This window comes from Apium graveolens, chromosome 1, assembly GCF_009905375.1.
Source record: "Apium graveolens cultivar Ventura chromosome 1, ASM990537v1, whole genome shotgun sequence".
NCBI classification, from domain to species: domain Eukaryota; kingdom Viridiplantae; phylum Streptophyta; class Magnoliopsida; order Apiales; family Apiaceae; genus Apium; species Apium graveolens.
In genome coordinates, this window is record NC_133647.1 from 168,483,918 (window position 1) to 168,498,733 (window position 14,816).

At 32.6% G+C, this 14,816-nt stretch overlaps 1 protein-coding gene across 7 annotated transcripts; it reads left to right on the forward strand.

The window, feature by feature from the left end:
* The first annotated feature begins 1,853 nt into the window (after positions 1-1,853).
* On the forward strand, positions 1,854-14,416 carry LOC141670463 (protein NLP6-like). Of its 7 annotated transcripts, none has more exons than XM_074476335.1 (6): positions 1,856-2,512; positions 4,000-4,139; positions 4,242-4,404; positions 13,052-13,408; positions 13,545-13,991; positions 14,096-14,416. In XM_074476335.1, the coding sequence occupies exons 3-5, from the start codon at positions 4,380-4,382 to the stop codon at positions 13,985-13,987; spliced, it is 825 nt and encodes a 274-aa protein (XP_074332436.1). In that variant the 5' UTR covers positions 1,856-2,512; positions 4,000-4,139; positions 4,242-4,379; the 3' UTR covers positions 13,988-13,991; positions 14,096-14,416. The 7 variants fall into 7 exon arrangements, with proteins under 7 accessions (XP_074332428.1, XP_074332436.1, XP_074332465.1 ...); XM_074476364.1 differs by having other exon boundaries at positions 4,292-4,404; XM_074476349.1 differs by having other exon boundaries at positions 4,019-4,139.
* Positions 14,417-14,816: the final 400 nt, after the last annotated feature.

Sequence of the window (14,816 nt, forward strand, 5' to 3'; positions counted from 1 at the left end):
ATTTAATTTTTAATACAATTTTCTTTTTGAAAAAATTTTCGGTCTATTCGGTCCAAAACCGGACCGAACCGAATTATTTCGGTTCGGTTCGGTCCGGTCCATAATATAACTTCGGTCCGGTTCGGTCCAAGAAAAATTGACTATTCGGTTTTTCGGTCTATTCGGTTCGGTCCGGTTTTGAACCGAACCGACCGAATGCTCAGCCCTAGTATTGAGGATGATCAATATGCCATGCTTTGTCGCTCAAATGAAGAAAGTCATTGAAATCCCCAACAATGCACCATGAAAGATGTGAAACAGTAGACAAATGGCGAACAAAATCTCAGCATTCCCTTCTAACACTTCTTTTCGGGTAGCCATAAAAACAAGTGAGTCGCCAGTGCGGAACCATATTCTTAAGCATTAAATACCAATGTGATTTTGCGGATAATTCTCTCTATGACATTGCACATGATTATTCCAGATAACAGCTAGACCTCCGCTTCTACCAATTCGATTAATAGAAAAAACTGATTCAAATCCAACTACATAATTTGGTCTTGAGTTTGACCCTCGCTCGCCCGAGAATTTATTAAAATATATAGTAAATTACAAAGTGGTGGCATTATTATACACCATTTTATATAATAGTGGCCAAATTTTCAAATTCTCATTACAGTGACCAACTTTTCATGTCGCCTTTGAAAAATGTGGCTACTGTCAACTCCCATTAAGTCTGTGTCGTTAATTAATATATTTAAAGTGTAAATTACAGCCAGACAAAAAAAAGTGTAAATTACATGATGGTGGCTGGACTTTACGCTTATTTTCAAAATAGGGGTCAAACTTTCATAAATTGCTAACATCTTTTTTCGCATTTTAAAATAATGATTTTGTCACGTCCCTATCCGTACTCGCACTTTTATTTCTACTAAAAACATATGATATTGCTAAAAAATCATATATATACATAATTCAAAAATTGATTATTTTTTTCACTTTTTCCAAATTCAATTAATTGTCCGTTTTCCACTTTTTTCGGACCTCACACACAAGATCACGAATCAAAACGAGGAGTGCATCCACCCATTTTAGAAAAACTTATAACCAGTGTGAATGCGTGATCATGGAGAGATTTGTTTATTGACATGTAATATTAGTAATCAATCTAGGAAACTCTCCTGACAATTTTTTGTAGGAAACTTTACAAATCTTCCGCAATGACAATATGTCATTATATTTAAAATGTAGCCACTATTTTGAAAGTAAGTGTAAAGTACAGTCATCATTCTGTAATTTACGCTTCAAATATATTAATTAAGAGCTGATACTTAATGATAGTTGAATGAGGCCTTTTTATTGAAAAACTAAATTAAAAGTTACCCACTATTTTGAGAATGTGAAAATTAAACCGCTATTTTAAAAATCGGTGTAAATTACCGCCACCGTGTAATTTACTCTAAAATATATACTTATCTATAAGCCATATTTTTTTAAAAAAACTTGTAAATGACACTAGTATCCATGATAAAGACAAGTTTAATAAATTCTACATTAAGAAATCGAGCAAATGTGCAAACAAAAATATCAACAAATTAAATTTGGAGTTTAAACAATAAAATAGGAGCTTATTTATCAGTTCCCTTAATAATTAAAAAAAACTATAAATTTTATAAATGCTAAGAAAATTTTATTCCGTTAATCTATCAAAAATTGGTTAGTTTTTGTTTTCCCATTAATTTGAGCAAGAACTAAAAAATTATTAATTTATCAAATATCAATATATCGAACAATAAATTTTAAACTTTTTATCCGGTTGGGTGGGGTTTTTACTTTTTACGCCATGATTGTTTGATTAAACCGATACTTGTACACACATCAGTCATCACATTAGAGTTTCTTGATAACTTGGAATTTTGATCTTCTTTTTCTATATTTTTGATCCATATAATCATCACTTGGCTACAGTGGTTACTGATTTGATTGGTTGACTCGATTACAATCCGGCAAACCAATGGTAGCCATGGATGAATTCAAGAACAATAATTGTTTTGAATTTGAGTTCGACTTAGTTGGACAAGAAAGTAATTTCAAGGAAGAGAGGCAGAAACCCAATTTAAGTTGGGTCGATGAGATTCTTGAATTAAGGAACAAGCGGCTCGCTGCACTGGAGTCTGACCGTGCGACATCTTGGTCAAGAGGTCAAGATGATAAGCTTATTTTTTTATAATCGTGATATAACTGAACGTGGATCACTGTCTCCGATTAGGATTTCAAAGTGTGGAGAAGTTTCGAAACTTGGGGATTTCGGGAATGATAGGTGTAATGGGGGTTTTGCTAATGATACTGTACAACTTTCGTCACATTATAAGAAAGCTTACTGCACAACAACAAAATTATGCATTTAACATAGCTCAGCCCGTAAGTGAAACACATGCCTTTCGACATCATCCAAATGTGGTTTCTGAATCTAATTGTGAAGCTCTCAAGGCAGCTCTCCTGCACCAAGATCGAGTTGCAGTAAAAAACAAAGGTAACGCTACCCAATTCCTTTAGACAAAATGAATTGATAAAGATTTTTAGTAAAGAATTAATATATATGTTATTAGTTAGTTTATATTTATTTAGTCTAAAGATAACTCATGTGTTTATTTATAATTTTTATATGTGGGGCTAGTAGTTTATCAATTAAATTGGTTATTCATAATAAAGCCCAATTGTCATGGGGGCTTGGTGCATTAGGTTATTTAGTACGGTTTCTATAAGCATTATAATTCTCCCATTATTACTTAGTTTTGATTATACACTATTCTTGAAAACAATATTGATTTTATTCTTGGAAATTGTATAATTCATTGCTTCAATCCCTTTGTTCTTATTTTAATATTATAATCATTACTTCTTAAAATATGTCCTGCATCAGTTATGTTGGCATTCCGTTCACCTCATATGAATCACATATAGCTTAGGCGTCCTGTTTGGCTAAATCATGGAACGTCCTTTTATTAGTGTTGCATTAGCGCAATGTTAGCCGTAGTGTACATTCATCTTACTATTCCAACTTATCTCACCCTTGAGCATGATTAGTTTAAATGTACACATGCTATTCGGTGGTGATTCCGCTTATAAAACTGTTTCTTTATGAAATATTGTCTATTTGTTTATCGATTTTTTAATAGTCTTGATACTCTATTTTGGTTTCTGTCTAAAATTTATACTTTTCTTAATGTTTTTATACTTTTCTTAATTTTATTTATATTTTAACTTAAAATTCATATGTTAGATAATTTAATTTTGTATAAAAAGTTTTATTAACTTTTAAATTATTATTATCCAAAAAAATTAATAATTTTAGATTCTCCCTCTTTCAAAAATTTTGTCTTTTAGTAATTTATTGTGTTTCAATATTTTTTTTAAATTTTATTTTCATTTAGCCTATTAAAATTTTGAATATTTTAAAAAAATTATAAGTTAAGTTATAATTTATCAGATACGTATACGTGATAAACTTATAAGTTAAATTATCCAAACACCTAAATCACTTAGAAGTAATAATTTACTTATCACTTATGACACTTTTCCACTTTTAAGTCATAAGTTACTATTTTTAAGAAACCTTAAACAGGTTTGACTCAAATCCTATAAATGATTGTCAAGAAACACAAGTAAATATATGTAAACTTATCATGCAACCTTTTAGTTTCACAATGAAGAGCCATGGCATGATTCCACCCTCTTTATAATAGATAATGTTGTGAGTCAAGTACATTGCAGGAAAGTATGTTGCAACATTAATCAAGTGGACCTTTTGTTTATATGTATCTTTCAGCAAATAAAGTAAGACCAGAATCAGCATAAATTATTTTAATGTGATGATTCTTGTTGTTATGGTTTTGCTTGGATTTTTAATTTTAGACTAAATTGCACTCTGTATACTTGTTGTTTAGTAATTGCACATTAGTGCCCTAAACAAAAATATAACATTTGCATGGCTAGTTTAACAAAAGTTTTTAACCGAAGGGAAAATTCTATCCAACAGTCGAAGCTCGCAGGCCATTGGCGATACTTGTAATTTTTACGAGAAAGCATATCTATTATTGGAAAGACTTTGGTTCCGTTTGATGAAGACAACTTACTACCTTATTTTGGGTTTGGTGATGGTTAGTTTCAGCTTTACTTTACATTAATTAATAAAAATACTTTATCCATCCAAAACTCCTTAAATGTTGTTTCAACTGCTAAACTTTTTTCCTATTATACAGTTAAGGATATACAAAATATTATATGGATAATCTGAAAGTTTTCATGATAGCTCTACTTACGATCAAGAAGTAATCAGCTTCCACAACAATCATTCACCTTGCCATAAATTTGAAGATTTTTTAGATTGCAATAGGAGGATGGACCCCAACATGAAACTTTCAGGTGAGATTTTTTCTTTTAATTCTTTTTTGTCCAGTTATTATGCTTTTCATGAAGTACTCAAGTACATTTTGAATATCACCTTCTTCCTTATTCTTGGATACTAGGAATAATATTTCATTAAGCATACATGATTTTCTTCGAGGTGCACCATCTTATGGACCTATAGCTGATCCTGCAATTGATATAGATATAGCGGGGGGTATAGATATAGCGGGGGGAGCAGTGACGGAGAATACCGCATTCTATATACACTAGATAGATACAAAGTAGATGACCCTTTTACCCCCCAAAAGTTAAAATCATATTAATTTATTAATTGCACTAGTGCGGAGCTCCCAAACTTTGGGACCCAAATTATGATAAAAAAGGCGCAATTAGCCATGCAAAAGGAAAATCAGTTTTTTACCACAACTCTTGATATATTTGAAAGTAGCCACTGAACACTTAAATATTTATTAATTATTACTAACGTTAATTAAATATTAGTTTTTAGTCATTCCGTCTATTTTTACTAGTTGGCGGCCATTATTGCTGAATAGACTGATAACACAGTATAATATAAAAAAAATACATTAGGAACTAGTCACCAAACAAATATTATATTGTAAAGATAACATCGGTATACAAAATATCTCATAATAATTTTTAAGAGATCAAATATGATTTTGCATTAGTGTTACAACCAAATTTCTCCATATTCTAGTTGTCAAAGCATTAAGTATCACAAAATAGGATGTACGTATATTTAATGTTAGGTATCTTTTACGTGGTTTATATTTGGTGCTATCTAAATCTTTACCATCACTAGAATCCGTGGATGGTAACCTTGGATTGTCAAAACAATCATTATCATCACTATTTTTGCACACATTAGCAATCTTTTCACAACCTAAATTATTATTTTCCTCAAACCAAGTTACTCCCATATTCGACATTTGATCTCATAATGTAGGTTTATTACCAACATGATCATCACCAACCTTTTTCTTAGGTTGGACCTCAACTTCCTCATATTATACCTCAGTATCGTGCTCATTTGATTTGCCTTATTTATGTTCATATCATGTTGTTCCAAAAAGGAATAAATTTTCCTGCAATAATCATCTTTGATAACAATATGCCTTCGTACAATTCTATATCCTCGCCATCCTTCGACAATGGCACATCTGATAGTCTTTACTCACTCTTGCCGTCATTTTCATTCTTGTAATCGTCATCAAATTCAGTGCATGTTTGGCACCCAGAATTTTAGCTTAAATGGGCTAAATGCTCTTTTCCATCTCTGTTGGACTGTTTGGCAAACATAAGCAATGTTCATATCCTGCCATATATGTTGAAATATAGAAAGTTGGTTCAATGATACTTTTTCATTCCTGAGCCCACTTTCACAGTTAAGTTATCCATTATATTTTTACCCCTTCCTCTATTAGGCAGCTGCACAATTACTCTGTTTTCCTTTTTTTGAAATATTGTGAAGTTATCGAGTAGTTTTCCCCCCTTTTTAGTGTAAAATAATAAAAGTTCAATATAACTATATATCAATAATTATATGTGAATTGCAAAACATTACGAGATTGCTGCTCATATTACGTAAGTGCTGTAATTTTTACTTTACTTTATTCATCATCATCATCGTACCCAATAATACCGCATATGGCAGTGTCTGGGGAGGGTATAGCGTACGTAGCATTCCCCTCATTCCAAGAATGAAGATGTTGTTTCCCAAAAGACCCTCGGCTTATGTGTGTGCATGTGCAAAAAATATTAAAAGGGTAGCAATTGTAAATACACAAAAGTTTGATAGCATGCAGTAAATATAGGTTGAGACAAACCTTAGCCCATGGTTTTATTCACATGGGACTTACCGAATTCAAATGCACTTTTCTCTTGAACACGAAATTAGAGAACATAGTGATTTTGATAATTGGAGTGGCAATTGCAAGCGGTTGGCACATCTTCTGTTCTTGGAACCCAAGAAAATATTCCATGTCTGTATCTTAGTCTCCAAAGACAATCATTGTCCTTGATCTTTACATGATTAGGGCGGCCCATATAATCACCTATGTCATCATCAAAAGGTATGGAGTCAATGTTTAAGTTCATTGTAAATAACGATGAAGCTAGAACTTCTTCCAGAGGACTACTATGCTGGTGTCTCGCTGATCCTCTTGAATTTTATATTCATTATTATAACAACTGTATGGAAATTTTAAATTATTTTTCTTATAACTTATATTCATTATTAAAACAATGAATTTATATTCATTTTTAAAATAACTATATTAAATTTTATATAAAATAACTTATAAGTTATGATTTACTAAACACATCACCAACCAACGTATAAATAAAATTATCCAAACGTCTAAATTACTTATAAGTAAAATTTACATTTCACTTATATGACACTTTTCGATTTTAAGTTATAAGTTACTTTTTTTAAGGAAGCCCAAACGGACCCACCCCAAGTTATTCAGACTCGGCTACAAGTATCTGACATGAATACGTGTCCAAGTGTCAGACTGAACAACATTATGAAAAATGTACATGTTTTTGGTTTAGAATAAGTGTCTAAGTCCGAGTATCCATGTATGAGTGTCAAGTATTCGACACGGGTACTTAAAAGTATAATGAAAGAGTCCGAGCAACATTGGACCCACTATCATCATTTCCCACTTCAACATCTCTCATAACTTTAGCATTACTCTGTTTTTCAGTACTATGATATATCCAAAGTCCCTTGCGTACTTACTCATTTATGAAGACCTTCGCCTTTCCACAAAAATGTTAGGCAACATAATAAACATAATAAATATTTAATCAGTTACAAATCTGAATAATTAGTTTGTGCATCAGTTTCGGATTTGAAAGGGAAGATTTGGTATTTTAGCTTTAATTTAAGGATTATGAGTTGATGTTAGGATTATAAATAAGGAAGCCAACATACTGTTGGAGTTATCAAGGAATAAGGTTGAAGGGTATTAGTGTGGTGAGTCACCTAGTTGTGTGTGTCTTTATCAATAAAAGAATCCTTTAATGTTTAAAATCAATCTCCTGGCAGCCTATATATATATATAATATAAATAAAGAGCAGGCCTGGAAAGGTCCTAACACTGGTATCAGAGCACTTTCGTTCTTGGGGCAATGGCAGGTGCAAAACGAGTCGAGAATCGGGTCGACGAAATTGAGGAGAAGCTGGAAGCAATGCAAGCTGATATTAGGGAATTGAGATCAGATTTTCAGCGAATAGACATGGAAAAAATTCAATCCGGTAAATATTAGGCAATATAATAAACATAATAAATATTTAATCAGTTACAAATCTGAATAATTAGTTTGTGCATCCATTACAAATTTGAAAGGAAGGATTTGGTGGGAATAATATATTTTAGCTTTAATTTAGGGATTATGAGTTGATGTTAAGGATTATAAGGAAGCCAACTGTATGTTGGAGTTATGAAAGGAATAAGGTTGAAGGGTATTAGTGTGGAGAGTGGGTGATGTCTCAAATATCACTAGAACTAGTTGAGTGTGTGTCTTTATCAATAAAAGAATCATTTTTTGTTTAAAATATCCTGGCAGCCTATATATATATATATAATATAAATAAAGAGCAGGCCTGGAAAGGTCCTAACAAAAATATATACCAAACTTTGGTAGTCATACCTGGTTTTCTAAACAATACTTTTATGTCTTGCTATAATCCACATGTTGTATAAGATATTTCTGAATTCTTTCAATAAACAAACCACTAACCGCAACATTGTAAACATTTTTCTTCGTACCTCCATGATAGTAGTATATTCCATCTTTTGATTTGAACTCTCATCATGATTAAACTCGACTTTGATTCTAGGTTCCATACAATCTGCATAAGATTATGACTATATTATAAAACCCTCAAATTGATTGATAAAAATAGGGAAAATAAATTTATTTGTCACTCATTTATTTATATTATTAGAAACCTACTACTAAGCTATAAAACGACTCCAAATTAGACGCATAATAATGAAATATTAGTAATCAGTCATTCCTTTTAAAAAATGTTGATAGACTTTAAATTTTAATGCCACATGTACATAGTAGAACACCTGCTAGTGACATGTGGCTGACAAACAATTAAAAAAATAAGAGAAAATGACAGATTACATAAATTACATTTAATATAAAAATAAAATACACAAAACTAAAACTAAACCCCTGGACAGTTCCATTCCCCAGCACTTTCCTAAACAGGTTCTTGAGGTTACAATACTAAAATTGTGCAATATCAAATAATACAGCAGTAGTGAACATCATAAACAAGACAGACTGGGAACCAAATCTATTAGAACTCCAGTCTTGGATATCTGCATCAATTGTTAAGCTGCTAATTTTCTTATTCGAACACTCTAGTTTATCCTCCAAAGCTTGAACTTTTCTTTCCAACACAACCTTCTCAAATTATAAATCTTGAACTGACTTATTCATTCGAATCATTCCATATTTTGTCTCCAATTTAGGTTCATCAACTCATAAAACTAACTTATTACAAGATATAAAAAGATTTTATGCAATGGACGGATTTTCTTTAATATTTTATGATTTTCTAATTTAATTTGAATTAAAAAATTTAAGACATGAAATTTATTGATTTAAAAATTTTATATGATATGATTTGATAATTTGTATGTATATACGGGTATATGTTCTTGACGTTTTACGAATGAAGGTATTTAAGTTATAAATTATAAAAAAATAATGTGTTTTAGCTGAAAAGGGTAATTGGTTAATTATTAGTAATTATAATATTATTATTTTAATTTAGAAAATAAAAGTGTCCGTGTTATATATGGAATAGGACCCAAATATTAACAACTAGGTAATAAATCCGATAAATAATTAAGTAAGAGTAATTTAATTAAGGGTGATTAATATTAGAAAGTACTAGCTTAGTAATAGACGTCCCCGTGATGTTTTGGAAAAGAAGGTGTTTTAGTTAGGACTTAAGAGAAATAAAAAAGGTAACATGCTTTATTTGAAAAAGGTAATTGGTCTTTTTGGTGAAAAGGTAATTGGTCAGTTATTATTAATAAATGACCGAAAACCAAAAACCAAAACTTTCAATATTTCGGCTTTTATATAATAGTATAGGATTTTTATGTAAACAATTGTAATATTTATTATCTGGGATAGAGTTAAATATTATGAATTAAATATGCCAATGTATTGTGTTTCTGGCCCATTCTCTGCGGAAATAGGTTTATCCCTTGTTTTACCCTTTTCCCAAAGACCATAAACCAACATCAGCCAACCATCAGCAAACAATGCCTCCATCAGCCGTCATAGTATTGCCACCAGCAGCCACCTAGCAAGCCACCAGCAGTCCCACCCACCACCAAAAACTGCTCCAGCAGCACCAAAAAGGCAGAAATCCTATCCATAGTTGTGTAAACAGCAATTGAATTTCGAGAATTTGTGAGTCGCCCTTAATTTTCCACAATGACAAACGTTGATGAAGTAAATAGTCGTCTTCACACGTATATTGAGCAAAACAATCCGCAATTTGGAAATTTAGAGAATAAGTTTGAAGATTTGAGTTTGCAAATGCTAGATGTGCAAACAACACTAAAAGTAATTCTGGATCAACTTGGTGTGCGCCATAAATTTCCACATCAACCTGTAATACATCCATCCTCAATTGTAGAAGAAAATCAGATTGTTAAACCTCTTACAATTCAGTCTTTTGACAATAAAAAAGAAGAGGCAGAAAAGGCGTCTATTTAGTGTTTTAACATTGAAAAGTAAGAGGCAGAGAAAACTTCTAAAGTCGAGGAAGTTGTGAAGAAGAAAAACAAAATAATGGTGGAACATATTGACTTTTAGGTGTTGATAACATATTGACAACCGTTACTGCATGAAATATGTTGTTCTTTCAATGTTGCTTGCATGAAAAATGTTGTTCTTTCAATGTTGCTTCCAAAGACATTGTTCACGGGTTTGAAATTTGATGTCTTCAAGTTCGGTTGCAAACCATCTCCTTGTGTGCTGATTCTTAGATTCTATAAAAGTTGTGGACAAGTTTTTTTCAAAGGAGAGGAGAATGGTGCCAAACGACAGATGACGAATTAGAATTTTAAGTTGTGTTTATTATACTTTGTTTAGTTAGAAATAGATTTAGTTGTAATGAATTTTAAAGTTAAATTATATATATTAGGAGGAATATTCTAGATATGGTAGAGAATAAGAAAATGATTTGTTTTCTTTATTAAGAAGATATAACTTGACAGTCAAGTTTTGGGATTTTTACATAAACAATATTAATCTTCATATCTGGGACGTAGTTGAATTTTATGAATTAAATCTACGAATTTGCTGTATTTCTTGCTGATTCACTACGGAGATAGGTTATATCCCTTGTTTTACCCCTTTCCCACCCTTGTTTTGCATCATTCATTCAATATGTTTTATCATCTTTGATTTAATTCATGTTTGCAAAGCCCAAACAAGCATATGTAAATCATGTTACCTTTCTATATGTAAAGCTCGTTAGCTCGTAACATAAAATGGGAGTTGGCTTTCGATTCATTCAGTTATTTCGTAGTAGATGAACATGTTGAAGAATCACCTAGTCAAGATGTTGGCTATGCAACCAATACTGGATCTTAGTCTTTATCCTCAATGGTCTCATCAAGTTTATAGTTACATAAAAAGTATGAACTTCTTTTACAAGCTACGGTTCGAAGGTAACGAAAGTGATTGTGTTTGGTTCATCAACTAGAAGTTATATAGTTAATTTTGGTAAGCTGTTAAAGTTTACGGTATATTAGATAGTTATGTATTTTGTGATGATCATGGAGGACTCCAGTAACTAAGTTAGCAACTACAAAAACCTTGGAACTTGGAGTTCCCTTGTCATTGAAAAATCTATAAAACAAATATGTTATAATCCAAGGAAGTTTTAGTTACATAATTAAGTTACATCGAAACAAACGAGGCCTCATATGTCCATACAACAGATAGCTGCCTAGTCATAAAACCAAAGAAATCGATATAGTCCAGAGGCGGATGGTAGTGGAAGCGGACCCAGCTTCAGCTGGGCAAAATTTTGAAGTTTCAAATAGAAAAAAAAAATCCACTGGGTGAAAATACATATATTTTTGGAAAATTTTATTATACTAGTTAAAAAAGTCACAAACAGAGAGAGGAGAGAGCTGGGAAAGAGCACTAAAGCATAGATAAAACTTCAAGCCTCATATTCATTGCTTTATTGGATATTTTTTAGTATATGAAGTCTATAATTCGCTTGGAGAAAAAATTTCCGCTGGGATATTTATTTAGACTAGATCCGCCACTGATATAGTCACAATAAGCTGGGCTGAGATCTGGGTCCCAGCTACCAGAAAAGGAAATGTCAACGTGGAACTTGTTGCTCTGGGATCTTCTAGCATGAAATATTTTTTTGTGATATGTAAAGAGAAGAAGTAAAGACAAGGTAAAGAGAACTATTAATATTAAGGTGAGATATGGTATTTAAATTTGCTTTGATGAAGAGGCTGAGATATTTGTTGGCTTCCTCCGCAGGAGAGGCAGGCATCCGTATGTCTGACATGGGTGATGTGTTGACCAAGACTTTAAAGCTGTTAAGGGTTTCAGGAGTCGGACCTAGAGCCCTATACATGTACCTAGGACCGATCTATGCCAGCTTTAGGTAGGCAGGTGTCACTGTGTTGGTTGCACATGGCCACTTCCACTTGGACGTGGTTGACCAAGAACCAGGGCCTAGGTCTCGGAGAAGGCTTCTAGTCGTTGAGGTTGGATTGGATTATGGTTATCTATTACTGTAGGTAGCTGGTAGGGTGTTAGACAGGATATTAGGACGTCCAAGGCCGAATGCTATCTGAAACTGCTTGTTGCATTCGTGCATGTTGGCATGACCTGGGATTTTTCTGGCAGGTCTGGATCTTTTTATATTGTGTCTGTGGGCTTCAGTTGCTTTAAATAGACATTGCACTTGGAGAGGCCCAATAATGTTGGGGCTTATCCAGAAAAAAAGATGATTCCACCATTTATATTATATACTTCAAAGATGCACAGGGGAAACATAAGTAGAAGGGAAGAATCCTGAAAAAGGTCTTAAATTTAGGTTTTTAGTAGTATTTTGGAAAACCAGTGGATGATTGAGTGATGAGCTTTCATTAAAAGTTTCTTATAACATGTCCTTGTGCTTCTGTGTCTATTGTGCTTCCAATATGACTGCTTGAGAATCATTTATTGTAGAATCTGATATTCTCTTACACGGGGAGCCGGGGACTCATGAGGATATTTATAAACCATGGTTACACCTGCCATCCTCCATAATGTTATTTCAGATACATAATGCATTACATTAGTCAGATATTTTTCATGCATTTGAGTATAATATAGTATATATATTATCTTGGTAACTTTTCCTCGTCTGTTATAATATTCATGGATTTTCATGCGATGCTAGGGGTAGGCTCCACAACATAGTAGTTTGCCGAACTTAAACAATTCAAGTGTGTTCTCATCCACTCTTCTTCACCGTTTTTGCATAACTATTTGGTCTTGCATGGATAAATAAATAACAGCTCGTAATATAATTGGAAATTGTTTTTTTTAACTCCATTTATTAATATTGCAGGAGATGAAGTAATCAAAAAATTACATGTTCAAGATGCTGGGATTGCTATGAATGCTGAATCACAGTCTTCAAATTTTCTAACCGAAAAATCACCACCTCTTCAGGAAATCATAGAACTTGAAAAAGATCTGGTGGTCTTAGACCAATCACTTCAGCTACCAGTAGCGGAAGATTCTATACATAACAAGGGGCTTGTTGTGGGTGCAGAAACATATGACTCCTGCGTTCATGTTTTAGACAAAACATGCATAGAGGAAACATCAAAAGAAGAGAACTCACCTGAAAAAGTTTACAGTTATGATACTCTTAGTGCGCATTTTGGAAAACTACAGGATGATGCAGCAAAGTATTTTAATGGTATGTTCTTCCTACTATGTTCTTGTTCTTTTATACCTGTGCTTGCCGTATTTATAAACTGGTTCTGATTTACTTGTTGTAGATGTACTTTAATTCCAGTGTTGTGTATCTTTTTTTACATGTTGAATGGTTCTAGTCAGTCGGTCGACATTTAAACGCATATGTCGAGACAATGGTATTAAAAGGTGGCAATCTCATAAGAAGAAACTGGACTGTCAAAGTTTGTCTAAGCTCAGGAGAGTTAACGATGAGGAACCAAGCAGAACAAATTCTTATCGGTCCGGCATTTCTTCTCCGCTAGATACAAATATGATAACTGTGAAGGCAACTTATAATGAAGTTGCTATAAAATTTGAAGTGCTTGATTCATCAGGAATAGTGGAATTGGAAGATAATGTGATCGAAAGGCTGAAAGTGGAGAGAGACGCATTTAGCATCAAGTATCAAGATGACGAGGGCGATTGGGTGTTAATTGCTTGTGACAAGGATTTGCAGAAATGTATAAAAACCTCACGATTATTAAAGAAGACAGCTATTAAGATGTTGGTTGATCGGCCTATCAATCACTATGCATCTTGAAGTGGTAAGTGCGAAAATATCATATATTAAGTATCATTATTTCTAATATTTTGATACTATAGTGCTTATAGTCCTTGAATTGATTGTGTTTCGTTTCTTGTGATGTAGGTTGATTGATTCATCAAGAATCCAAGTTTATGATAGAGTTCCTAGGCTAGCACTCTAATAAAGCGTGAGCATCGCTCATCAGTCATCTCACTGGAGCAGTTCAAGGATAGCACTTTATTAAGGTGTGGGCAAGACTTATGAACTCACAAGAAAATTACCGAAAAACGTTTTTGTACATGGATGTAGTCCAAACCGTAAAAAACACGTTACCTTATTATATAGAGTAGACACCAGAATTCTAGTTCTGTTAGATCTTTTTTTTCCTTTCTTTTTCATAAATTACCAAGCTATTTTAATACAGGGATTTTAAGGTTTGGTTTCTTTATGATTGCGAAATTTTAATTATTATTTACTGTGTTCTTTTTTCATATAGATCTGTATCGTCTCCACGCTCTATGATTATTATTATTATTATTGTGATTGATCAAAAAAGGTTCATGTTTTTTGATTATCCATGGTGTACTACAACCATTAAGAATTGGCAAATGAGTGACTTGATTGATTCTGATACATGTAGCAGATAACACCCTGGTTATGGACAAGTAGTCAGTTGTAAGAATATATTGGTCAGAGTAAACTCATTGTATGTATTTGTTGGCGTGGTCTTTCTAAATCTTAAGCTATTTGTAAATTAGAAATCGTACTAATAAGATAAGTGATAATTAGGTGGTACCTTGATTAATGAGAAACTAAGGAAAGATAGGAAATTATCCTACAAAAA

Excerpts from the sequence above, each read along its gene's own strand:
- LOC141670463 (XM_074476327.1), top strand. The coding sequence starts at position 2,293 with ATGATAGGTGTAATGGGGGTTTTGCTAATGATACTGTACAACTTTCGT. Across the intron at positions 2,513-13,051 it reads AGTTGCAGTAAAAAACAAAG|GAGATGAAGTAATCAAAAAA; the intron begins GTAACGCTACCC and ends TTAATATTGCAG. Across the intron at positions 13,409-13,544 it reads TGCAGCAAAGTATTTTAATG|TCAGTCGGTCGACATTTAAA; the intron begins GTATGTTCTTCC and ends GAATGGTTCTAG.